This window comes from Thermobia domestica, chromosome 15 (assembly GCF_964235325.1).
Source record: "Thermobia domestica chromosome 15, izTheDome1.hap1.1, whole genome shotgun sequence".
Lineage (NCBI taxonomy): Eukaryota > Metazoa > Arthropoda > Insecta > Zygentoma > Lepismatidae > Thermobia > Thermobia domestica.
In genome coordinates, this window is record NC_137468.1 from 162,319,763 (window position 1) to 162,347,138 (window position 27,376).

At 34.9% G+C, this 27,376-nt stretch overlaps 1 protein-coding gene across 2 annotated transcripts; it reads left to right on the top strand.

Annotated features, from left to right (window-relative positions):
• On the top strand, positions 1–25,814 carry LOC145671327 (uncharacterized). 2 transcript variants are annotated; one of them, XM_081740333.1, is made up of 3 exons: positions 1–436; positions 5,429–5,977; positions 22,371–25,814. In XM_081740333.1, the coding sequence occupies exons 2-3, from the start codon at positions 5,505–5,507 to the stop codon at positions 23,548–23,550; spliced, it is 1,653 nt and encodes a 550-aa protein (XP_081596459.1). In that variant the 5' UTR covers positions 1–436; positions 5,429–5,504; the 3' UTR covers positions 23,551–25,814. The 2 variants fall into 2 exon arrangements, with proteins under 2 accessions (XP_081596459.1, XP_081596458.1); XM_081740332.1 differs by lacking the exon at positions 1–436 and adding an exon at positions 458–648.
• Positions 25,815–27,376: the final 1,562 nt, after the last annotated feature.

Here is a 27,376-nt window from a genome sequence, read left to right on the forward strand (position 1 = left end):
ACGATGAGTGCCTCGTTTGTGGTAGTGCTCTGCGAGGAAGAGAGTTAAATGGGATCTTATATAAATCTACACTCCTCTTACACTTTCTTTTCATTTACACGTACATACATCCCCTAGTTTTTCTACTCTTTGTACCCTTTTCATTTTACACGTCCCACTTTCCTCTAACTTTTTACCCTGTTCAACTTAGCATACAGCCCTCTTTCACTGTCAGATCTTTCCCGATTTTTACCTTTTCCTGCCTTTGACCTTCTTCCCGATTGTGACCTGTATCTTATTCCATTTTGTTTTTCAATCATAAATCCTCTGTTTGACGTACACATTTGAACAATTAGCATTAGTAGCACATATGACTAGAAAGCTGGTGCACCGACCAATTTGACTGATAATAGTCTTATGAAGAACAAGAAGAAGAAGATGAACTTCCGCCCGGTAGGTACGTACTACATTTGTTTTTTGGGAGTTAGCAACCTAATTTGTTTATAACTTAAGAAAAAAAAAACGATCATGTTTGTATTATCAGTAGTAGGGTCAAGTTTAGAAAATCCACTTACATATAAATTTAAACTGTTTTCGTAGTGTAAAGTATGTGGATTTTCTATAGATACCACGCTTTTATCCTACATATCTACTCGCGTAAAACACATTGTGAGTAAACATATTTATGGGTTGTCTCTAAACAGGGTGGAAAAAATCATGATTTTTTTCAAAAAAATCATTTTTGTTGATTTTTTTGATTTAAATCGATTTTTTTTTATTTAAATCAAATCTTTTTCTTCGTATGATACAAGTCGCGAACTGAAGGAAAAACATTAGGACTTAGTATTAAATGTTAATTATGTCATTTAAGTGAAAGTATTGGGTTTTAATTTTGAATTAAATCCCAATCGTTAACCTATTTCAATCCCAAACAATGTTTCTTAAGCATTAAGGAAAAAGTACAGCAATGTACATCAACATGACACTTTTCTTTTCACGAAAGTTACTGACATTTGGCAGGGGCATATTTTTAAACAATTGGAACTAGCTAGCGGCACGAAATACATATAAAGTACATAAATTTCGCCTAAAATTAACTAACTAACTCTATGACCTATGGAACCCGGAGGTTCAATGCCATGTTCACAAAAGCTCTCCTGACTTCTATCCTTAGTCAACTGAATCCAGTTTCTATTTTGTATTCTTATTTCTGCGAGATCCATCTTAATATTGCCCTCCCATGTGCGACTAGGTCTTCCTAATGGTCGTTTTCCGATTGGACTTCCAGTTAAAACTTTGAAAGCGTTCCTACTTTCTTCCATTCTCGCTACAGTCCTGCCCACCTGAACCTCCAAGATTTGATGACCCTAACAATGTTTGGTGAATGGTATAAATTATGCAGTTTCTCATCATGAAGTTTTCCCATTTCTCATTTCCGTTCCTTTTGGTTCCGAATATTCGTTTCAGGATTTTATTCTCAAATACTTTCAGTCTGCGTTCTTCCCTCAGCGTAAGCGACCATGTTTCACAACCATACAGCACAACAGGCATAATTATCGTTTTATATATTTTAAAGCTTGAAATTCCTCGACACAATTCGCAATGATAAGAGATTTTGAACTGAATAATAACACGAATTCCCTGCAGGAATTCCAAAATAAAAAAATTAAGATGATCAGTTCCAGAAGAAGAAACACTTGTGATTGTTAAAAATATGTTTTATGTGACGTGAAAAACAGTTCAAATGCGAGTTGTCCGTGCATTTAAGACCTCTATACATAGCAGGCACGTTTTTATACTTTTCTGTTGGCTATTTTATTTCCTCTTACAATTTTTCCTGCACAGGAGCGGCAAATTTTCGGCGATCACATCGCAGATCGCGGCATGTTCTGCAATGGGGTCAAGTATCCACTTTATCAAAAGTATTATTCGATATTTTAACGCATCCAAAATTTGTCGTGTTACGATCCCGAGGAACTTCTATGTATTTAGTACATAAATTTCGCCCAAAATTTTAAAATTATTTTTTTTTTTTTTTGTTTCGGAGAGGGGATCGAACCCTCTAAATACGCCCATATTATCTGGAAACAAACAAATAGACATGAACACAAAAGAGCTTTCATCTTAAATGTCCATGGTGATTTCCCCGTTGCAACAGAAATTTTAAAACCCTGTGTTACAAAGAGAAGAAAGCAGGGTTCACCCGTAACCCGTTCAAACGGGACTTTCCCTGATAGTTCCCACATGATACTCGTTTCATGCTGTGCTTACATACATTTGAGTCTCACTGTGTTATGAGTATTATCTTCCATAATCGGAATAACAGAAGAGAAACGGGATTTTACTTACTTTCACTTTAAATTAATTCATTTCGGAATTTGATTTAAATCAACGATTTTTATTAAAAAAATCAAGTGATTTAAATCTTGATTAAAATCGTGATTTAAATCAGACTGATTTAAACCAATCCACGCTGTCTCTAAATACTATAAAATGATAATAAATAACATAATACCGATCAGAATACACATTTTAAACAATTCTCTGGAAAGAACAGTAATAAGTATAGTGTCATAAATACGAATTTTATTTTGAAATCAGAATATAGCAATAAAATGCAATTTTCCTTGTGTTTGTACATAAATTCCCATTTCTGTGAACATTCTCGGGAATTTACCCATAACTATAAAAACTAGTGCTTAAAGCGAACCAACTTATGTTAGGTGGCCATTAAAAACCACGAATGCTACCCAACCCAGTCAGGGCAGGAGCGCAGCAGGGGGTCTGAGCGTTAGCGAGGGTGTACGTCCGTAGGAAGCAGGTGCGTCAGCGACGAAATCATACGAATAACGAGGACAATGGAAAAGCAATTTAAATATACAATACATTTACTATTACTCAAAATTTATTTCAATATTCTCTCCACTGAGAGTAATTACTTACTTTCTCACTCTCATTCCGTCATGAAAAATGTTTCACATGTTATTTTACCTATAAATTTTCTATTTGGTAGAACCGTCTGCTCGAGTGAAGCGCGAACTTGTGCTAAGTGCCCACCAACAATGCTTTTTATATAAAAATTACAAATAATGAAAGGTTAATGAGACATACTTGCAAGAAGGAAGTAAGTGCACCATATTCTACTGATTGTATTTATCTATAATAGTTTTTAAAAAAAAAAACATCATTTTTACTGCACTACATCGTACTGATTTATGATTTGAAGTATTTTTCATAAATGAAAGAATTCGAGGCAAGTTTCTTTACAAATTAGATTTTCTGGTGGAATTTTATGAAAAATGTGTTTTCCTAAGTCAGTCTAGTAATTGTCTATCTTTGAAAGTTTCCCGCATGGGTCTCCTCCTTCATACAATCAGTTGCTCACGAATGTATTTCATAATTTGAAAATATATAGTTTCCTTTTGGCAGTTTTGTTGTCTAATATACAAAAGTTCACTAAAACCATTAAAACATGTTAAATACCTTTGTATGAAAAAAAATACCGACAGTTTCGCTGAACTTCTCTTCGAAAGTTAGCGGTATATGGTGAGACATATTTTCTCGCCATTTTTGCCGTGAGACAAGATACACATTGCTATGGGATAAGAACACCCACAGAATAGTGAGCAGCATTTGCGTCTCATCTGGTAACTACATTTTGATCTATTAAATCTAGGGTATAATCCAAAATTGCTAATTGCGTACAAGTATTAAGGTAAACAAAATAAATTTTGATTTGAAATAAGTCTATAATGTCAGTCTGTAAGTGAGGTCATTTCGTATATATACACATTAGTACTAAAAGTGCTAGTATGTCATTCAAATAATCAACGGTAGTGGTGATAAGTTCAGGAGATTTTTCCTACAAAATAAAAAAATACTGCGAGAGCACTTGTAAACCTAGTTGAGTTCTATCAGTAAGAATCCCACAGGAGAATTTCGTAGCTACAGTTAAGAAACTACTTTGACTGTTTAGAGGGAGATTGTTTGACAACTATGAAAGAAACTACCAAGAGTAACGTCTGACTGAAACTAGTATTTATAAAAAATGAAGAACGTCACTTTCTATTGTTTAATTGTAATGTAGAAAAAATGAAGATTTCTGCATCCAAATAAGAAAGATAACCGTGTAAATTGCAAAAGACTTATTAATATATATATATTTTCTTTTTAGTAAAATGAATTTATTAAAATAAATTTGTTAAGTAAAATGATAATAGCTCTTGATATTTCACTTTAAGTTTCAAAAGAAATGTAATTTTTCATTTGCATGTATACCGATAGAACTATTCCTTGTTAAGATTTGGTTCTTTTGATTTTAATGTTTTAAATATCGAAAAATATCACTACACCCCAAAACAAAAATGATATGAGAGCAAATATTTTTATGATATGTTTCAGTTCAGTAAAATATGCCCTATACTTATGGTCGTACTATGTTTGTTCTTTCATTGATTTAAGGTGGGTGTACGCTGCACTAATAAAAGAAATAAGTAGATATATATTTTTTTTCTTTTTTTCAACATCCCTATATAACAACTCTGTTTTTAGTCTGTGTGCCTTCCGCACGAAAGACCGGTTCATTTCTGGTAGGGAGCCATGCTTTTAGTATCCAGTAGGTCCAGGTTTCAAATAACATTAGTACAAAAATGGACACTAAACAACAATAGAGCTAATCAATCAAGAAATGCCATGTTACTAGAAAGCAAACAACAAACATCCAGTAATAATTAAACACTGAAAAACCGAATAACGAAAGAATGCATGAAAAGCGAATTTAAACATGCAATAACGACAATAAAATAAAATTAACTAGAAATCCATAAGGCCACGAGCATTTGACGAAAAGCTATGAGAAGTAAATCTGTCTTTAAAATATTACGGTACGTCCTGAAAATATAACATTTTTTAAGTGGAAAATTTGTATAAAATTGGTTTCCATATTTTAAGATATATAATCTTGTGGCGTAGCAGGGCATGTCTTAATTTTGGCGTTTTTTTAATCATTCAACATCGAACGTAGGTTGGGAACTCCTAACTTTACTTCTAAAAATCAGAGACAAAAACGAGAATCGTACTTCGATAAGATGTACCTGTGTATAGCAAATACACAATAATATACATTAAAGATAATATATTCCTATAATATACGCGTGTGTAAAGTTCAAGAAACAATACAATAGGTTTTGCTATAACAAAAGAGAAAAAAACATTGAATATTGATTAGTATTTTTGTATTTAGGTATGAGTATTTAAATATATTGACATAAGTAGGAGTAAATGCTTGGATATTTTAAAATACTGGTTTCAGTAACTTTTATATCGTTAGTTTGATTCGAAACCAATTCACCCACTTACTCAATTTCACCTAAAGTAGTAATTACCGTTGTTTTATGTAGACCCGCTCATTTTTTATAAAAAGAAATAATATTTTTCTTATTGCTTTCAGATTTCTTGGTCTTTTTTGAACATTTAAGTGCTGCAGGTGTTAAATTCCCAACGTGAACTGTTTTTCTATTATCAAAATGTCTTTTCGTTATTCCGACTTTGCTTGTAATAAAATTGGAATGAAATCCAAAAATGATCCTTTCAAAGTTGAAATAAAAACAGAAAACGAGTCACTTGAAGAATGTAATTATGAACTATGTCCTAGTAATACTAATGATCATAAAGATCCTCTTGCAATATGTATGGAATATCAGGAACCAGAAAGTACAACTGAAGCAGAGAATATTGGCTCAGAAAGTAATGAGGATCAAACAATATCAGATTGGAAGCTAACCTCGAAGGCAGTATGTTTAGTCAAGCGTTTATCAACAGCTCATGTAAATGCTAGAAGTTTTCACAGTAACATCAAGCCAAAATCTTCCGATTTTACACACAACACAGAAGAGTCAAGCAGTTACATATTTCCTACTATTGAAGATAAGAAAGAACACGAAGAGGACGATCAAGAAAATGATATCCAAGAATTAGATAGTAGTGTTCAAGACTTGAGGTACGTTTAAATGCGTTTATTTCATCAAAGCTTTTTTTGTATAAATATTTCTTTTCAACACATGCAGTATTTCATTACATATTCTTTATTCATTGGCTTTCTTAATAGAATCGGAATTATTTGATCACATAAGGGAACGCACCCTAAAGCAAAACTTTGTAAGACGTGAGACTGTTCAGCGGTAAAATAAGTATGAAATCGTAACGATAAATTGCTATAAACTTCCTTCTTGCGCCAAGCCTTGAGGGTTAGGAGTGAATACTGACCTAATGAGTTATGTCAAGGGCGATTCTTCTTATAAACGAGTTCTCGTAAGTAAAATTATCTCTCAGTAATTCTTTAAACAATATATACCTTAGTGTAAAGCATCAAGACAAAAGTCTTCGGAAACACTAAGTAGGAAATATATTTATTTTACGCGTGGAGAATTCGATAATACGTTTTGTGTTATAGGGAGCAGTACCTCACAGGCTTATCTATAACTTTCGCATCTCACTCAAAATTTTGACGATACAAATTGCTCATATTTTTGTATTTATTTATTTACCAGTTTTGAAAGTAACTTTATTTCATATTCAGAACACCCCAGTAAATAGGAATGCCTAAGAGAGACTACGAAAAGAAATTATAGACTTCATAAAATTTTTTAACTTTAGAAATCTTTTTCACGTAGAGGTGCGCGGTGGCTCGGTGGTAGAGCGTTCACCTACGGTACTTGGGGTCCCTGGTTCGATCCCAGCTCGCGCCGTATGGACTTTGTGGTGGACAAACGATCTGAGAACGTATTTTTAAAACGTTCTGAGAATATTTTCATAGATAAAACGCCTTGTATCATCTCTGCTTACTAATCCCGCAACTTTTACTAAATATGGAAGGACAATGTAATACATTCTAAGAGCCGTGAATTAGGGAATATGCTCAAAGTACCTTCCTATTATTTAAACCTATGAAGGTGACCATGCGTAATATATACAACTCTATAGCAATTTTACAGAAACACCCTGAGAAACTTGCGACGTAATGGATTAATAGGCGTTAAACCATCTTTGCCCTCAGAACAGCTCTGACTCGATGTAAAATGAACTCTTGATGATCGTAAATGGTATCAAGTAAAATATTACACCACCTCGTTTGCAATGCATCACTACGCTCCTTGAGAGAGGATGTAGGTGGAAAGCTGCACCGAATTCTTTTATCCTAAACACACACCTCAACTATGTTCAGATCCATTGACTGGGCATTTGTCCAACTTCATCTTGATGTTTTTCAAACCATGTATCAAGAGCTTAAGCTGAGTGAATACGCCTATTATCATATTAAAATATGGCGTCATTGTATCTAGACCATAGCAACAGCAATATCTAGACCATAGGTTGTACATGATCTAGAATTGCGGCTAATGACAGGCCGTGATATTAGTAGTAAGTGTCGGTCTAGAATTCTCTGAAAACCTCGATATTTAGACCCCATAGAATCAGAGTCGTCTTCATGTTTCACAGTTAGCCAGAGACACTACGGATCATACGTTTCTTTGGGTGTCCGCCATACAAACACGGAACGTCCTTTCAAATAAAATGGATAATGAATTATAAGACCATGTCATAACTTTCACTCATCAGCAGTTCATGTTGCATGTTAGCGACGTCATTGACATTTCGTAAGTCGATATGGTCCTTTATCAACGGGTCCGCCCGTGGAACTCGACTCCTCATTTCAATGTCCAACTAACTCGCAGTGACCTCTAATTGTGAAGGCTGGTTTTAGAAGGAGTTACTTGAGTTCTCTGTCAATTATACTGCTGTCGCACGACGGTTGAGAACGATGATCCGCTTTAATGCTCTAAGTGACCCATCGCTGAGAGTTTTTTTTTCGAACTCTGTTCCTCTTAGCAGGTATGTTGTTTTGTTGTGAGTTTGTAGCCCGTGATTACTTTGACCCTATCATTCTTCACACATGCAACATACTTGCCTCCTTTGTCACGGTCGGACTACATAACGGACTAGCAACATTACATTTTGAAGTCACAGAGGTCGTCTCTTTTGCACTATCATCATCTGCTTAGTTCACTGTACACTGCAGCAATCATACATGTCGCGTGTTTCCATTAAATCGATTACGATCTGCAGGTGTAATGTCCAAAGTTATTTCAACATCTTGAAAGACCATTATCGCTTGGTGAGCGGGTATAAAGGCTCTAAACGAAGATACCAAAACACGTTCCCCGCAGAAAATAGCAGTAGGCATTTCCTGATTATTTAACCGAAAGTCATCCATCCGATTCGTGTTGTATGGGACTAAAAGAGATTGTGATGTCAATAATGAAGATGAGAGTTGCACATCAAACACGATACACTTATGCGAATTTCGATATTTTCAAATACCTGATGGTATATTACTTTATGAGTACAATTTTCGAAATTAATATATACAATCGTAAAACATCTTACAAAATGATTTATGGTAAAATATTTTGACCTCTAAGAATAAATTTGAAATAATGAAAAGTGTCCATTTTCCTAAAGGGTCGAAGTCTTTAAGTATGCGGAGCCTTTCGAGCGTACTGCTTGGAGCTATTGTCTTGCACTTCCAATCTACCATTGAGGCAGCCTTGATTCGACAGGATCCTAAACGAATTATTCACAAGTCGAAAACGGAAGGTGCTCCGCATTTTTGGAAAACGCCCTTGGCCGATTACAATCTACCTCACGTGGAAGAGGAGAAGCTTGCTAACAAAAAATAAAATAATCCTTTATAAAAATGTTTTTCCAAAATTTACATCTAATAAAATCAATTCTTGGTATTCCTAAAATCTAAATTCACCTTATATTCGTGATTTATTTCTATCGTCGTTTATATATGACAATGATGTGCCTGAACCTGTAACACAGATTATTAATATATTTTTTTTTTTACTTTGAGCAGATTTTGCAGTTTTACTTAACAATCGATCAATTTGCATTTGTAATTTCAGAGTTTTAGAGATTTCCTTTAATTTTTCACTTCTATAGCAGTTTGCAACTTACACCATTAACATATCCCCTTTGACATTTCCATAGGGTATACGGACAAAATCTCGCGGCCGAAACATCGCCGCCCAAAATCTCGCCGGCCAAAACCTCGCGGGACAAAATCTCGCCGGGCCAAAACCTCGCGGGACAAAATCTCGCCGGGCCAAAACCTCGCCGCCCAAAACCTCGCGTGGCCAAAACCTCGCAGGACAAAATCTCGCCGTGCCAAAACCTCGCCGCGAATGAAACTTTTCTTTAAAATTTACCCAATGTGTTTCCTAATATGCAATTCCACATTACAAATAATAATAATAATAATATACAAAACATCGTGTGCGTGGGCTTTCTCGGGTTATTCCCGTTTCATCCCACTTTCTTTATTAGATCATTTCCTTCATCCTGATCATCTACGTCTCCTTTAACCTATAGGACATAATCAACGGACGTCGTAAAAACTCATATATTGTTTCATATTTTCATAAATAATATTAGATTTTTGTTAAAATTTTAAGTTTTTGGATGTTCCAAAGTTCACGACACTAACCTCGTTAGTTGTCATTACTTTCCTTATGCAGACTTTTTTTCCCTATAACCAGTTTAAAAACATCCTGTCGCCCTACCTTCACATTGAAATCCTCTAATACAGAAATAGAATTTTCATATGGTATCGCGGGACTTGGTCAAATACCCGTGATACTTCTTCTGAAACAGCGTCTTTTATACCGTCATCCTTATCATCTGTTGGAACATTTACATTTTGGTCAGGCGAGATTTTGGGTATGGCGATATTTTGGGGCGCGAGGTTTTGGCCCGCAAGGTTTTGGGTGGCGAGGTTTTGGCCCGCGAGGTTTCGGGTGGCGAGGTTTTGGCCCGCGACGTTTTGGGCGGCGAGGTTTTAGCCCGGCGAGATTTTGTCCCGCGAGATTTTGGGCGGCGAGGTTTTGGCCAGGCGAAGTTTCGGCCTGGCGAGATTTTGGGCCGCGAGGTTTTGGGAGGCGAGGTTCTGGCCGCGAGGTTTTGTACCCAAACCTTCCATAGAGTAAAGGCTTTGTTACTCTCAGTATATTCCAAACAATAAATTATTTACATTGTCTTACTCCATTAATCACAAGTGCATCGAATATACAACAATTCTGTGAATTTTTCTTCTTTAAACCTTCCGATCCCTGAGTTAACTTCTCGAAAATGAGAAAATAATAATCCTATTTCAGTACCATCGTTTATCTGCAACGTTAAAATCATGAATTATTCTACTTCCGTTTCTGCTTCTTAGTCTGCTCTTTCAAGTGATTTCTGTAGGGAATGTGATCTGGAGCAGCGGAAAAATACGATTTCTTAAAGCTAAGTATAAGTGGTTTTAATCCACTCACAGACATTGTTTAAAGCTTTTTTCTTACTTAACATTATAGAATAACGGATATAACAAAATACTTTGGATAGGTTAATAATTACCTGTACCTTGGGCAGAAAGTGCTCATACATATGCACTATACTTCATAGAATGTTAATTTAATAATAACAGAAGAAGAATGTTTTTAGGATATGTAAGATATTATTATGGGATAGTTGTTGCTATGTACATGTTTATGGATACCGAGTCAGCAAGTTTGTGTGCTTGACAGTGTTAAGGAAAATATATTATAAAGTATATCAACTAATAAACCATTTTTAGCACTGTTTATCGACGTTATCATTCTTATATAAAAGGTGAGAACGATAGTATATAATTATTAAAGATTACTACCACTCGAGATTTGTATATCATATTTCGCCGAACCAGGTTGACGACTACCCTCGGTAAGTCGTTATAAAAATTTTGGTTTACCTCACCCGGGAAATACTGCAAATTCACATCCCGAAGCAGAGTAAGGTTGAATTTACTTTTTGTCATATAGTTAATGAATACAAATTTGACCATATTACGAAGTGGTAGAACAATTATAAGAAAAATGGACAATGAAACAATGGAAAAGGAATCCCATAATAGTGACAATGGTGAACATAATGTAGCACCAGAAATGACATCATCATAAGATCGAATCTTGCTAGTATTACAGCAGCAATTGATGCAGATGTCTACTGAGTTAAAGCAGACGATGAAGCATAACTCTGAAGAATTAAGTAGACGAATAGAACAGAAGTCTGACGAATCTAACAAGCAATACGAGGAATTAAGCAAACGAATGGAACAGAAGTCGGATGAAACAAAACAATTAATTATCCAGACGATGAGCGATATCACCTCGCAGTTCGAGGAAAAGTTAAAAGGAATATCGGAGCAATGCCAGAGTAATCACAACCACCTGAGCCAAGAAATCAGTGATATAAAAAAGGATTTAGAAGTAACCGAATCTTCTGTTCAACAACAAAAGATCCAGGTCATCAGTAATGCTAACAACATACGTACAAATACGCAATTGTTAGCTACGTTACAGGAAGAAATTAGAATGCTACAGGTTAAGGACCACACATACCACAATAACCTGTGTGATGGCCGCTTGGAGTTTCCACACTCACCAGAGATGAACCCACCTTCGCCGATATCTAATGAGGATATCATTTTAGAAGAAATTCATCCGAAGAGTACAGATGGACGAAACATAGATGGTGTAACGACACATCACGTCATGAATAGGAACTGTCACCCAATGGGTACATGGAATGATAAAAGGAAGGTAAAATTAAGTGTTAAGATGAGTGAAATACGAGCCATGAGTAAATTCAGTGGTAAGTGTAACGAGAATGCTACTTCTTTCTTAGAGAAATTCCAGGATGAGTGCAATATAATGTGTATAGATAGATCACAATATATGAAATTAATCCCTCATGTATTACTCCCACCTTGTTCACTATGGTTTAAAGCAGTACGTGATCACATCAGTACATATGATGAATTCAAAGCGGCACTGATCGCAAATTATGAAAATGACTTTTTGCTGGCAAATAGAGATGCCACCATTAGAAATCAACACTTCAATCCTCGATTGCATAAATCTGTTGTAGAGTTTGTTGTAAATACATACAACGAATTAAAGGTCGTTAATCCATTGCAATCGGAATCGAGAATAATAGCATCCATTCGAAATTTGCTTCCATTTAAGTTACAACAGATCTTATTTTCCACACAGTGTATGAGTTTCAACCATTTATTAATGCTTGTCCAATGCTATGGAACTCAATACCATGCTATGAATCAACAAGCAGGAATGGGTAAAAATAAGAATAATTCAGATCATTTTGTGCCTGTTCGGAATTTGAATATCCGAAGTGTGAACAATACGGAACATAACCTAAGCCGAGTAAATTCTAGCAGTCAAAACGAACAAAATAGACAAAGTTATGTAGGGAATCCGCCTAACCTAATTAATCGTAGCAATCCATATGTTAGATCATATAATCAAAATAGGTTAGACGTGGATAGACGTAATTGGAGGTCAAGAGATGACACTTCATATCAAAATCAGAATCACGACGTAATACATGTACAAAATAGTACAGAACCTAATCATGATTGTGCAGTACAATGTACTTTATTAGATTCATATGCAAGTATGAACGTAACCTGATTACCGTTAATGAAATTAGGTTAAATTCGTATCAGTCATAGATTCTTGTGAATTTTTATTTTTAAGTTTATGTGTTAATATCAATAATGAAAACGATTCTTATAAATACTTGAAGTGCTTAAATAGAGTTTTAGGTAGACTGAAAAGCTAATTTTCAAATGATTTTTTTTCTTTCTTATTAATGTTAAGAATCATAATTCGATTTATAATTAATTAAAAGCAAAGGTTATTTATATTAGATTGACTTGCGTTGAAAACTTAATTGTCAAAGATTATGTTAAGAAGAAGATCTATTCTATAAAACTAATTATTCGACGACTGTTTTTATGAGCTATCCTATATATTATTCGAACAAAGTTCTTCTTTATTTATGACATTTTAGTGCTACGGTGTATACATTAAAATGCAACATCCAACTTATTTGTTATTCAATGCGCCCTGAAAGAGCAAACATTATTTGCAACATCACCGTTTTAATAATGATCAAAACTATTAATCATGGTAATTAGTGTTTCACCCTCGTCAATTATATTAATAAGTGTCGACGTTTTTAGTAATAAAGGATAAAATATAATAATAATAATGTAATGAATGATAATAAAAGAAATATAATTAATGTAATAAAAAAAGATAAGTATTAATAATGTGAAAGATTTGTTATAAATGTATTTATATATATATATGAAATGTAATGAAGATATATACGAGGTGTGATCAAAATATAAAGAACATATGTAATTTAAGAACATTATTGTAAACGGACCAGTGGTTCTTGAACATAAAAGCCAAACTCGCTTATGACTTTTATATTCAGTCCATTTGTCGGGCGACATTTTTATATAACAAAATACTTTGGATAGGTTAATAATTACCTGTACCTTGGGCAGAAAGTGCTCATACATATGCACTATACTTCATAGAATGTTAATTTAATAATAACAGAAGAAGAATGTTTTTAGGATATGTAAGATATTATTATGGGATAGTTGTTGCTATGTACATGTTTATGGATACCGAGTCAGCAAGTTTGTGTGCTTGACAGTGTTAAGGAAAATATATTATAAAGTATATCAACTAATAAACCATTTTTGGCACTGTTTATCGACGTTATCATTCTTATATAAAAGGTGAGAACGATAGTATATAATTATTAAAGATTACTACCACTCGAGATTTGTATATCATATTTCGCCGAACCAGGTTGACGACTACCCTCGGTAAGTCGTTATACGGAGTCATATTAATTTGTATTTTACATTTTGGAATTTAAAATTTAGCCCTTAAAAGGCTGATTAATTGTGTTGGGGAGTTCAGCTTGAAGTTCAACGTCCATCTGCATCAATTACGGCTTGAAGCCGTCGTGGCATGCTTTCAGGATTTTGATATAATTATGGCTTTTTAGGAACTCTTCCTAAGCCTTTTCTACTAACCCCCACAAACTATCTTGTGCGCTTAGAGGTGATGAGAGCTACTTAGCTCTCATTATTCTCTTGACTTGAACACACACGTTCTCGATTGGGTTCATATCAGCCCCTCTGGGAGACCAATCCAGACATATGGATCGAACATCTATCATGTTGGAAATGGATTACTCCATCTGATGCGTAAATATTTGGCAGCTGTTAGTCTCCCGTTTACACAATGAAGTAACCCAATTCCATGAGAGGAGATGAGTTCTCAAGAGGACATATATCCTACCAAAGAATTTTCTTCGATATACGTATCGTGAGTTACATCCCGTTCCGTTTGGGCGATACGCACTGACGGGACCATCATTTGAAGAAGAAAATGTTCTTTCGTCGCTGAAGATATCCTTCCAGTCACGATTCCCATTTTCTTTAGCAAGTGCAAGACGCCCTTCACGTATTCTTCCAGCAGGAACTCTTTGACTGCCGCCCTCCTTGCAAAGAGATTAGCAGACCTCAACTGCCTCCTCGCGGTATCGCGAGACGGAGGAAAATTTGCTTCATGTGTCTGGAAGTGAGGAATGGTCTTTCTGCTGCAGTCCTCACAATGTTTCATCTTCAGGAGAGGTAATACACTTTCTCTTACTTACAGTACTGCGCGCAGTTTCCCTTGTCTCTCGGTGGAACTATACTTAAAATTGAGTAGTTTGTTGAGAAGTCCCACTTATTTCAGCGGCTTGCTTTGCACTGTAAACTTCTTGAATCAAAATAAGAAACTCCCGATTTGCTTTTGAAACTCCCGTTCTGTAGCATTGCGCAAATATATAGTGATTTTTCGAAGTAGTTATCTTATACAGTATACGAGGTCTTAAAGCTTAGAGAGTAGTATTTTGATAGGCTACCAACACGCCGTTGTAAAACCTAGACAATGATTTGGACTAGGATAACACTTTTTGGTAGTTACATTTTACGTGAATTGTACTTTCACAAAGACAGACCGCTGCCATACAAAGACAAATTGGTGCTATTCCTTCTATCTTTTTTTCTGTATGCGTCCTTGTGTTAAGAGTCTTAACACATACATAAACACACACACACACACAAGCAAACTATCTGCATAGGAAAACACTCAGCATTCTCTGTTTTCTTTCTTTCTCTGCTAAAAGAAAAGTGTTCTTCAGATAACCTAGAAATGAAGACTCTGTACTGTATTATGTTACTTATGGCGTTTTATGTAACTAATAATTTGACAGTTTGATGCTATCTCCGTATATTGAAAGCAACAGGGTTTAAGTGCTTCTACACTTACATGAAAGGAACGAAATTCTTTTTAACTTGTGGAATTCTGCTAATTCACTAAGCTCAGAGAATTCTTAGTTTAGTTAAGATTATTATTATCATTATTGACTTAGGATTTCCGGAAAAATGAACTTATACTAGGAGTAAATATCTCCGCTTGCCTTAGAGCGATTGCAACTAGCCTACAAGCCAATTATGATTGAAATCTTCAAAGAAACTATAAGCAATATTTCATAAGAAAGCTGGTATGTTTTAATGAACGAGTTTTATTAAGTTCTCACAAAATAGTCTCTCTGTCCTATAAATACTTTAAGCCCCAAACAATTGCGGAAAGTATTTTATTTCGATCTACTACTCTATATAAAACAGTCTACTCTATAAAATTCTGAGTAGTATTATTTTGTATAAAATTTCCTTAAGCCTTATTTCTAAATCCAAAAGTAAGAAGACTACGTTTGCTCTCTTATTATTATAGATCCATTTCAATTGAAGCAGTTGAAATAGTTGGGAAAAATAAGGCCATACCATATATTCCGGTGTAACGCGGCCAATGGAATAAGTATAATTATTTACTTTGATAGAAATAGAAATTTGTATTTTCTACTTAAAATAACTGCATTCCATCTAGAAAGGTAGGACTAACAACAAAGTTAGCCGGTGGGCTGACCACACATCAGCCAAAAGTCATGTGTGCCAGAAATCTGCTTCTACTCCATGGTACACTACGGGCTAGTGCGTTCAGAGAGAGACCAATAACTTCAGTCCATTGAACTTATATGCTTAAATGAATGTTAATTTATGTTCAGAAATTATGCAAATGTTCGTTTTGTTTTATTATTATTATTATTATTATTATATATTTCTTAAATATAAAGAGTGGAGTTTTAATTGTACAAGACTTTAACTTACAGTGAACAGTGGAGAAGGCTCAGGCGTTTGCTAGGATCGTTACACTGTGGAATCCCATGAAATAGACTGCAATTCTGTCCGCAAGCCCCCATCAATGTCCACCAGATGTGTTCTCCTGTTTATTTAGTTGCAAGCCTATATACGCACTTCAATGGTCGGCCGAAATGACTAACTAAGGTGCAGATTATCCATGATTTGCAGTTAAAAACTCTGTTACCAACTGTATTCTCATAATATATCTCCCAGCGATTACATCATTTTTTGGTATCTGAATCACTTCTTAGCAGGATAGCCTTACCTAGAGACCATTGATTAACTTGGTATTGTACCTTTCATTTTTTTACCTTTGGAATTGGAAAAATCGGTTGGACATTTCGTAACTTATTATTTGTTTGTATGATTGTTTAGCTTGGCTTGGGTTTTTAAACACCATTTTTGTGCACCTAGTGTCACCTATACCTTAACGTTGGACGAAAATGCAGTAGCTGTCACCGGGAATCAAATTCAGGAACAATGGTCTTCAAACAATTCACCACAACATAGCACATTATTAAAAAGTTTCGATTTTGTTACTAAATTGGGATTAAGTCTAACATTTAAAAATATATTTAACCCGGGAGGACTCGCATAGCGGGGAAAAGACCGAAAGTGTGTTTAAGTGGTACTACTATTCGGAAACGGTCACAGGTTCATGACCTTCCGTGATTTTGTTCTATGCACCCTCCCCTACCACCCCATTATCAAGTAAACATTATTCACTGTCTCTACGACAATTAGAGGGCTGTTTTGTTCAATTCCGGTCTTTTCAACCCAGTGCGAGTTGTCGCGTCACAACATTGTACAGTCTTTTCCTGCTTGTGTAAAACCTTGTAACACATTTACCGGTACCCATTCATGAAGCTAGAAATGTTGAGACTCCATTGGAATCCTGGAACTTATTTTTTACAGATGACGTCCTTGCGAAAATAGTACATTATACCAATATTTGGATTAATAGGCGTAGAAAATAAACGAGATGCTAAATATATAGATTTGCCAGAGCTAAATGCTCTCATTAGTCTTCTTTATTTGGTTGGTGTCTTAAAATGTAACCATTCCAATCTGAGGGAACTATCGGCTAGTGATGGGACAGGACTAGAAAGGTTAAAACTGACTATATCCCTGAGCAGGTTTCGATTTCTCTTGCGAGCATTTCACTTTGACGATATCTTAAATTGTGAAGAAAGAAAGAGTTTGAAGAACCTAGCGGCCATCCGATTGTTTGACGGGTTTGTAGAGATGGGCAAGGCAAACTACTCACCAAGTGAATGCCAAATATTGACGAATGCTTGGAAGAGATTCGTGGGAAATGGAAGTTTAGGCAATATATTCCAAACAAGCCGGCCAAATTTGGTTTGAAATTATTTGTATTCGCAGACTCCCGTACGTCTTACTATACAACATGAAATTGTAGAGTGGAAAGCAGCCAAATGCCCCTTTCAAGTTGATAACAGCGCCAAGAGTATAATTGAAAGACTGATCCAGCCCTTTTATAATTGTGGACGTAATATAACAACCGATAAGGGTATACGTTCATGCCTCTCGCAGAAGCGCTTCTAATAGATCACAGTTTAACTCTCGTAGTTATTCTCCGCAACAAAAAGGTATTAAATACTTCTATATCAACACCTTAAATAAAAAAAATCTTCTGTGTACACTTTTTAACAAGAAAATAAGCATATTATAAATGTTACAATATTTTTTATTGGAATCGGTCTAAAAGACCGGTGCGAGTTCTCACGTTATAAAAATAGAGCGAATTCTGCCGGGATAAGAAAGGGTACGAACCAAACGCTCTAAACTTTATCGATCCAATTTACTAAACTGAACCTTGCAGGCTTCAGCTCTTCCTGAAACATTTATTTGGAAAATACGAATAAAGTAATGTGCATTCGAAAACTGTTCCAAGAAACATTACGGCCAAAAGCAAAGACCCATTGAGTACATTTGCTTTAGAAATAACTTATTCCATATGTTAGAATTATTAAAGAAACAATTGCTTGCAAACTATGAGCAAAAGCGTCTGAGTAATTTCTGTGAAAATCGTGGAAAAGTCAGCCCTGGAATAAATTACCCCCGGGATATTTTAGGATAATCGAGTTCTGCTATACCGCTAGTGTTTCCATAAAATATAAAATGATGCTTTTTTTTTACGAAATTTAAACAAAATATCCTGTGGCGTTAATGGGAAAGTCGTGCGGGAGTTGTTGCATATTATTAGGTTATTTGTGACATTAATTTATTAAATGCGATGGAGACAATTGTGATTATTGAATGCGACTGAGAAAAGAACCCATTGCACACAGCAAACTTTTCCTTTTCGTATTTTTTGAGAGCAATGAGTCATAGTACAGTATAGGGTTGTTAATAAAATATTTATTTATAAAAATAAACAAAATCGTCAAAGCTGTTTTTGAGTAACTAGTATTTTTAAATTTTTATCCTTCAGTAAACTACCCTCATTTTTAGGTGTCAGTGAAAAATTCGAAACGACAAAATATTATTAAAATTTTATGTATAGAATTTGGACCAGACACGTTGGCTCTATGGCATCTAGATGAGTGCATGTAAAAGTGTGACGAACCGACAAACAAAATATGTTGAGGCCATGAAAGTTGAATTGATTGAAAGCTGAAATTTGATTTTTGTCATCACACTCTCGTTCTTCGGCATTCGAATATGAAAATTAATTCGCCAACACCAACATGTGTAGTCATAATTTGTAATCCCCAAAATTTAATGGTTTACGTTTAATGTGTTGGTATGCTACAAAAGAAGCTTATGCCGTTTTGTTGTATACTTGTTACTCCAGTTTTTCATGCTGCTGTGTATTTTAAAAGAATTGTATGATTATCGTTCTTTCGTGTTTTATTCTTTGCAAGTATTCGTGTTCCGCGCGCTCAGAGTTGTATAATTTACTTTTGTTCAAAGAAAGGACTCTATTCCTTACACGGACTTTTGATTCCATTTCTTGCACTTGTGGGTACGACTTTATAAAAAGCAATATTCTAAAGAGCAAAACTGCACAAAAGGAATAATTTACATTAGTTGTTCTTTAGTGACAACAAGCTTTTCTATTTCATTGACTGTAACAGATCATGTTTGTTGCTATGGTTACAAAGGTAGCAGGTCACGTTTGTTTTTCCTGTTGGTTTCTCACACAGGTCCAAAGTGTGTTCCAGTTGGTCTGTTGTTCAAAAACGGGGGGGTTGGGAGAGAAAGCATGGAAGACCATAAGCTGAGGACAATCACTGTTACAATTAGTACTATAATCCTGAACGAATACGTCGATTAAAGGAAAATATCAATAAGTTATTTCCTTATTATATTGTTTCGGTTTTTATTAATAAGGCCCGGATTTTTATGTAGTCCAAAGTACCGAAATATGTACATAAATATGTAGCAAAAATCAATGAAATATGTAAGAAATATGTTAAAAATATGAAAATATGTAAAAATATTTTTTCGTGTTTATTTTGTGTCTGTGCTATTTTCTTAGCTAATTAATATACTGTAACATATTTATGTAATAAAAGCTTAACAAGTGTAAATAACTTCCTACAGATACGTACAAATTTTCAGAAGAAACAAATGAAAATATGTATAAAGAAATTAAAAATCACATTATTGAACATATAAACACAAAAAAATATTTATTTAAACAAAAGACACTTACTTTTGGGACGAACAATGAACCACTAAATAATTTTACGCAGTGGAAAAACTTTGTCACTAACTTGTCACTGATACGTTCAAATTTTCACTAAGAACAAATAAAATTGTCTCGTGGAGAAATGAAAATTACATTATTGAATATCAAAAGAGAAAAAAATATTTAAAATAACGAGCGCTTACTTTCGGAGCGCACAATGAACCACTAAGTATTTTATATGATGGTATTCGAAAAAATCTCTAACTTGCCACAGATACTTCAAGCTTTTACTAGTAACAAATGAAATTGTCTCTGAAAAAATTAAAACCACATTATTGTATATGATGAAAAAAATCTTAGAAAAAAAAGCGCTTACTTTGCTGATGCTCAATGAACCACTACATACTTTTCCAATTGTTCAGGAGCTAAAGAGAGTCGTTGGTCAGTCAGGATCCTTTTATAGGCTAAGAAAGGCCTCTCCACGTCGCAGGAATTGACAGGCGCGAACTTCAGCAAATGACATTTTCCAGGACTGATTTCCTCAGGTGCCTCCGTTTCTTCTCCATCCAATATCCTGCATGCAGTCCTCAATGTTAGGTATCCTGGATTCCTCTTCAAAACTGACTGGAACTTTCGGGCAATTTTCGCACCTGTTTCTCCCTGCACAATGTTGAGTTTCTTGTATTTCCGTAGAGGTTGCACATACAAAAAAAGGTGAGAAAGCCAGCCAACTGTATGCGTTTTAGTTTGTTTTGTCGGCACACATCCGAGTGGCGTCTGCTTGCAAAGGCGATAAGCACAAAAATCCTTATATTGTTTTCTTTATTTAAATATAAGAAAACAATTTTTTTTTGAGGATTGGAAGCGGTAACTGACGACGTTTTTTTTTTCATATTGTAGAGTGTACGATTTGGTTTAACCCAGCTTTCCCTCAATGCAAATCGGTTGAACAAAGTGAGAGAAAAAAATACAGATATTTAAATAAAGTACTTTTTGAGTTATTATTACATATATAAGCCTACTTTTATTTGCGTATTATTTAAAGAAAATTAGCAAAAAGGAGCCAGAAAACTGAATTTATTTAAAAATATGTACAGTAGACGGAAAATATGTAACAGACTTCAAAATATGTAAAAATATGTAACGTGATTTTGGTTTATATGACTCCTTACTTCGTAATTTGCGAACATTTCATATTTTCACCAGCGTACATACAAAGGAAAAAATATGTAAAAACATAAAAATCCGGGCCTTATTTATTAACATGAAAATTATACACTTCCTATAATGTTTTGTAAGAAAAAAACCTTCGAACGCCATAGAATTTGATCTGGTGTCAAAATAGTATAACAATAGTGTTCCTCCTCTTTACCCACCTAACCACGGAGACTAGTTTTAGTTTGCTCTCTTATTATTAAACTATTAGCCTTTCTAGTCATGGTGCGTGCCACTTCCGATGTCAACACAATGATTTTTTCTGTTTGTTTTTTTTTAATTTTATTTCCTTGAGACATCTTGGTTACAGAAACTAATACATATTAGGCAGACAACCTATAGACTAGGTTTAAACCAGTAAATGCATTATTTTACTGCGTTTTCTAGTTCCTTGATCCAATTTACTGAAGATTGTCAAATTCCCTTTGCAATCGTGCTCTGCAAATCCCTCGGAACCATATTTACCGGGGTACATAAAACCTAGTATAACTTTGTTCTCTGCTTATATTTTTATTTTCTTATATTTTGTTTGTTGGATGGATTGTTTTGTTATGTCCACTTACTAGTAACTCAATTTTATTAAACGTAAGGAACATGCATAAATGCGAAAAATCATGAGTTACAGTGTACGTGATTTTTTTCTGCTTAAAGGGAACAGATTGAGGAAAAGTAATAATATAAGAACCGTTCGACAATTCTTGTTTCCATATTTCTACATCATGAGAGATATTAGCACATTAACTCATTGACAGACCTCGGTATATCAAAATATATCGTATCACTGCCTTGCTCTGCTTCACATTTCCGATAGAATAAATATAATAGAAAACAATTATCTTCCCCTTCTTCCAGTACTTTAGATGCAGGATTGGTTTGATTTCGCTTTATTTAGTTTAACGTCAAACGTTATGCCTCGTGGGCTTATGAAAACGTGGACTTATTGCTTATACTGAAAAATGAAACATTTTGAGTTTTACAGCGGAGGTTTATGCCGGATAGGCTAAAGGAGTCGGTGATGATGGGACATTAACAAAATGGTGGAATGAAGAGTGGGAGGAAACGGAAGAACACCGAGAAAACCCACGCACACGGTGTTTGTCTACCACAAAGTTGATTATAGTGGAATCTGAACAACTTTAGTCGTTCAAATCTAACCCTAGCGAAAATCGAACCTTAGGCCAGGCGAACCGATGTCAACTTGCCAGTTATTAGACCAAGTTTTTGGACCAAATGTTGCCATTTTCATGTTGTTTAATATTGTTAATCTCGATTTCCATCTTCTTTTATGGATTCCCACAGGTTCCATATACATTCTGCTTCCAGAGAAATTAGTACATTTATTATACAAAAGGAAAGTATTTCTCGTTCAGCTAAGAAGGTTCATACTTGGAAAGAATTTCACACAGGATCTACTCAATCTCATTTGGTGAAACCTATACTAACACATTCTGGTGAAAAATCTCATATTTGGCAAGGACGTGGAAAGGGTTTTAATGGAAAATCAGATCTGAGAAGGCACATATTAATAGACGGAACTATGAAAAGTCATACATGCAATTTGTGTGGTAGGAGTTTTACTCAAAAATCACATTTGTCAACTCACACTTTAATACATAGAGATGAGAAACCTTATACGTGCGGTCAGTGTGGAAAGGGTTTTAGGCAAAAAGGAAATTTGGTAAGCCACCTAATAATGCATTCAGACGAGAAACCTCATAAATGTGATGAGTGTGGGATGCGTTTTAAACGAAAAGAAACTTTGGTGAGGCACATATTGATACATAGAGATGATAAACCTCATACATGCGATGAATGTGGATTGAGATTTGGGCGAAAAGAATATTTAGCAGATCACATGTTAATACATACAGGGGAGAATAAACATACGTGCCGGGAGTGTGGAAAGGGCTATACTAGAATATCCAGTTTGAGATCACACATGTTAATACATACAGGTGTGGAACCTCACACGTGCTTTGAATGTGGAAAGGCCTATACTACGAAATCATATTTGAGAACTCACATGTTAATACATTCTGATAAGAAACCTCACAAGTGCCAAGAGTGTGGAAAAGTATTTAGTCGAAAGCCATATTTGGCAGATCACATGTTAGCACATACCAATAAAAAACCTTTAAAGTGCGAAGAGTGTGGAAAGGGATTTAATCGCAAATCAGATTTGGCAAAGCACATTTTAATACATAAAGTCGGGAACCGACATATATGTGTAGAGTGTGGAAATCGATTTAGTCATAAAGGATCATTGGCAGCACACATGTTAATACATACAGGCGAGAAGCCTCATATCTGCGTAGAGTGTGGAAGAGGGTTTAGGAAAAAATCAAATATGACAAAGCACATGTTAATACATGCAGGTGAGAAATCTCATTCCTGCAAAGAGTGTGGAGTGGGTTTTAGTTTAAAGTCACATTTGGCAAGGCACGTTTTAATACATACGGGTGAAAAACTTCATACTTAGTGAGAGTATGCAAAGGGATTTAACCCAAAATTATAGCAACGCAGGTGCTGATTTGTGCAAGTGAGAAACATCATAGGTGCAGAGAGTGAAGCAAATTGAAATCTTTAAATTTTAAGTCCACGTGTATGTTATTCGGCTAAACGAGACGCTGGTTAAGAAAATTAAATGAAATGGTATAACAAAGAATGTAGGAGAATAGGGAAAATTCCACGAGCACATTGTTCGCTTACCAAAAATTGCACACGGCACGAGCTGGAATCGAACCAGGGTCCCTAGCACCAAATTACAGCGCCCCCGGTATGGAAAAGCATTTTGTCAAGAACTATATTTGACAAGGCACATAATCATACAGTTGAGAAGCCGCTTGCTTGCCGAGAGTGTGCAAACATTTACTAGAAATGTAGTAAAAAACCACATGTAGCAGAATGAATATTAATACATACCGCTGGGAGACTTCAATTCTGCGAACAGTGCGAAGGAATTTAGTCGAAAATGAGATTTGGCAATACTCACTTTAGAACATAGAGGTCGAAAGCCACATACGTGGCGACTGTCTGGAATATAATTTCATCGTAGTTCAAGGTTCGTAAAGCACATTTTATTTCAAAAGGTAAGAAACAACATACGTGCCGACACTGTGGGAACCGGTTTTGCCACATGAAATTTGACAATTCAGATGCTCTTCAATCCAGGTAAGAATCTTACACATGCAAGGAGTGTGAAAAAAGTCGAATATGATATTTTGCAAAAGTTAATACATACAGGTGTGAAACTTCATACGTGCGGAGAGAGTTGATGTGGATTATGTCAAAAACTGGTTTTGGCAGGAAATGTTAATGTATATAGTTGCGAAACCTCATACCTGCAGAAGGTGTGAAAAGGTATTTGGTGAAAACCATATTTGAGAAATTGGTATTATAATACGTGCAGGTAAGAAACCTCAGACAAGCCAAAAATGTGGGAATACTCATTTGGCAATATACATGTTAATATCGAGCGTTGAAATTCTTTATACATGCCAAGGGCGGGAACGGTTAATCGAAAATCAGAATTCGCAAGTTACATTGCAATACCGGTGAGAAACAGTAATGCAAATAATGTGGATTAAAATTTAATAGAAAATCTTATTTAGCAACAGCACATGCCGTTGAAAATTCTATTAACATTCTGGTATGTGGAAAAGTATTTAGTTAAAAATCAGTTTTGAATGGCCACATGGTAATACATACTGTTGAAATACCTTACCCGTGCCAAGAGTGTGTTAAAGGCTTATGTTAAAATTCACTTTCACCAAGGCACATTTAATACAGGTAGAAAATACTTGCACGTGGTATGAGCGTGGAAGGAAATTTAGTGAAAATCTGTGTTAACGCACATTTTAACACGTACAGTTGAAAATTTTCACAGATGCAGATCGAAATCAGGTTTATTAGGGCACACTTTAATACACTGAGGTAAAGACATCATACGTGCGAAGGGTGTAGGAATAGAAATATATGTGGCAACACAAGGTAATAGTTGCAGGTAAAAAGTCTGAAGTATGCCAATAATGCAAAGAGTGATTTAGTAGATATTAACATTGGGCAACACATTAATGCATACACGTGAAAAGCCTCAGGCTTCCATAGATGTAAAACAAATGTAATGGAACTTTTAGTTGGACAACACATTTTAACATGTGCAAGTACATATTAATATAACTGCCAAAAGTGTAAAGAGAAATGTATTGAGAGTCACATTTGCCAACACATATTCAAATATACAGAACAGAAACTCCTTAACTATAAGTAATGTCGGTTGGTATTGATCGAAAAATTACGTTTAGCGTGTAGCGCAATATCTATACAGGTAAGAACCTCAGCCAAGAATGGGATAAAGGAATTATCGTAAATTGAACTTAAAAATACTTACCTTAACAATTAAAAGTTATAGATTTACCTTGTACCGAGAGTATATGAGGGGAATTAGTGAAGTTTTGCAAATATGAACACACAGGTGTGAAAGGTAGGAAGCCATTCACTTATAAAAAATTCGGAAGGGACTTAATCAGGTTGGCTAGATTCATTTTATCAAATATGGGTGACATTTTGGTAATCAATATGAACATAAATCAGAATCACTAGACCATTTGTTAAGATTTACTGACGTAAACCTTCATCCGTTCTAGTGCTAAAAAGAAGTTTAGTTAAAAATTTTATTATACAAAATATTTTAATCCTAATGTAAGAGCGTGGATTTTATAATAAACTAAATTTTAGAAAACATTTCTTTGGTATATGCATATAAAAATACATGAATAAACATACATACATATTTGCATCAATATCTTATTTCACTGGGACAAATATTTCAATCTAACATTGGGCAACTCGTTCAAAAAAATTGATGGAAATACTGACTTCTTGAAACCGTGTAGGCGTTACCTGATTTAAATTTAGTGTCTATATTTCTGTAAGCACATATTGATTTTTGTAAGGTTTTGGGGCGAAAATAGAGATAAAAATAAATATTCCTTTAATACTCGAAGCGGCATGATGTGCTGGAAAACGTGAATATATGTTTAAAATAATTCTGTGGAGTGAGTGTGGTGTGCTGATAGTGTTACAAGCTTAAGTACAAACAAGGTTCCTTATCCGGATATAGCCTATCCCGTTCTTACAATTCTATTATTTATCATATACAATATGAATAATATTTAAAACTGATATGAACTGAATGTGATACGTAAATTACTCTTAATCTACTTTGCAACTTAATATGCAAGAAGTTTGGTATTGCAAAGCAGGTGGCGTGAACAGGGTAATGCAAGTCGTGCTCCCTTTTTACTGTAGTGAAACTAAAAATGGATTTTGCTAGCGTACAATATGTATCATTTGCGATCACAATGTTAAACTACTTCTTTAGCTCCTGCTACGTCTACCTTATGTAGTTTCTCCTCGCAGGATTGTAACAACCTCTAGAGAACGTGAAATATATAGATTTCTAACTGCGAATGTCAAAATAAAGATGGGCGTTGTTTTTCCAAATTTCCAGAAAGAAGCCATTTTTCGTTCCACAGGTAAACTGGACTCCGTTTATGAAACCCTTCAATGTTCACGAGTACCAACCTTTGCATTTGCAATATTTCTTGGCAATTTTTAGTTACGCTGTAGCACAGACAGCAATTAAAAAGAGAAGGGAAAAATATTTTGTTTTTCTTTTCTAGTCTTTTCTTGGTATTTCATCTTATTCCCTTTTTCTCTCTACAATGAAGTTTAATTTATCAGAGTAATTTAGATACAATGCATACTTCTACACCCGAGTGGTATCTCCGAAGACATACCTCGTTAACCCGCTCCTCTTAATCCCCTGCCCATGGTAGTTTGAGCAAAATTAACTCAATCGTTTCTTCTGCTTTAATTCCGATTTATGTGCCTTTTAGATCCTGAATAAGACTATACATTTCAGATTTGGAAATGAATCCTGTTGAAGCAAAAGCTTTCGGATGTTTTACCTGCGCCGCACATCATGTTGCAAATTTGATGTAGGAAAATTGCTGAGTTCGAAAGAAAATTAGAAGCGTAAATGACAAAGAAAAAAACTTTTTTGTAGGATTTTTACTTGAAAATATCCCTCCCATCCTTTCTGAAACAGAAATAATACATGCTTAAAGCAGAATTTGTCACAGTAGGTCTAGTCTGTTCTTCGTTTTTTCACTTGGAAAGAAACGTCTTAAACGCAGAATGAGTTCCTCACTATATTACTTTATGAACTGTTTCTGAAGTGGTGAACTTTCTAGAATACGATAATAATTATCAGGCATACTACGCAAGTATTACACTCTGAT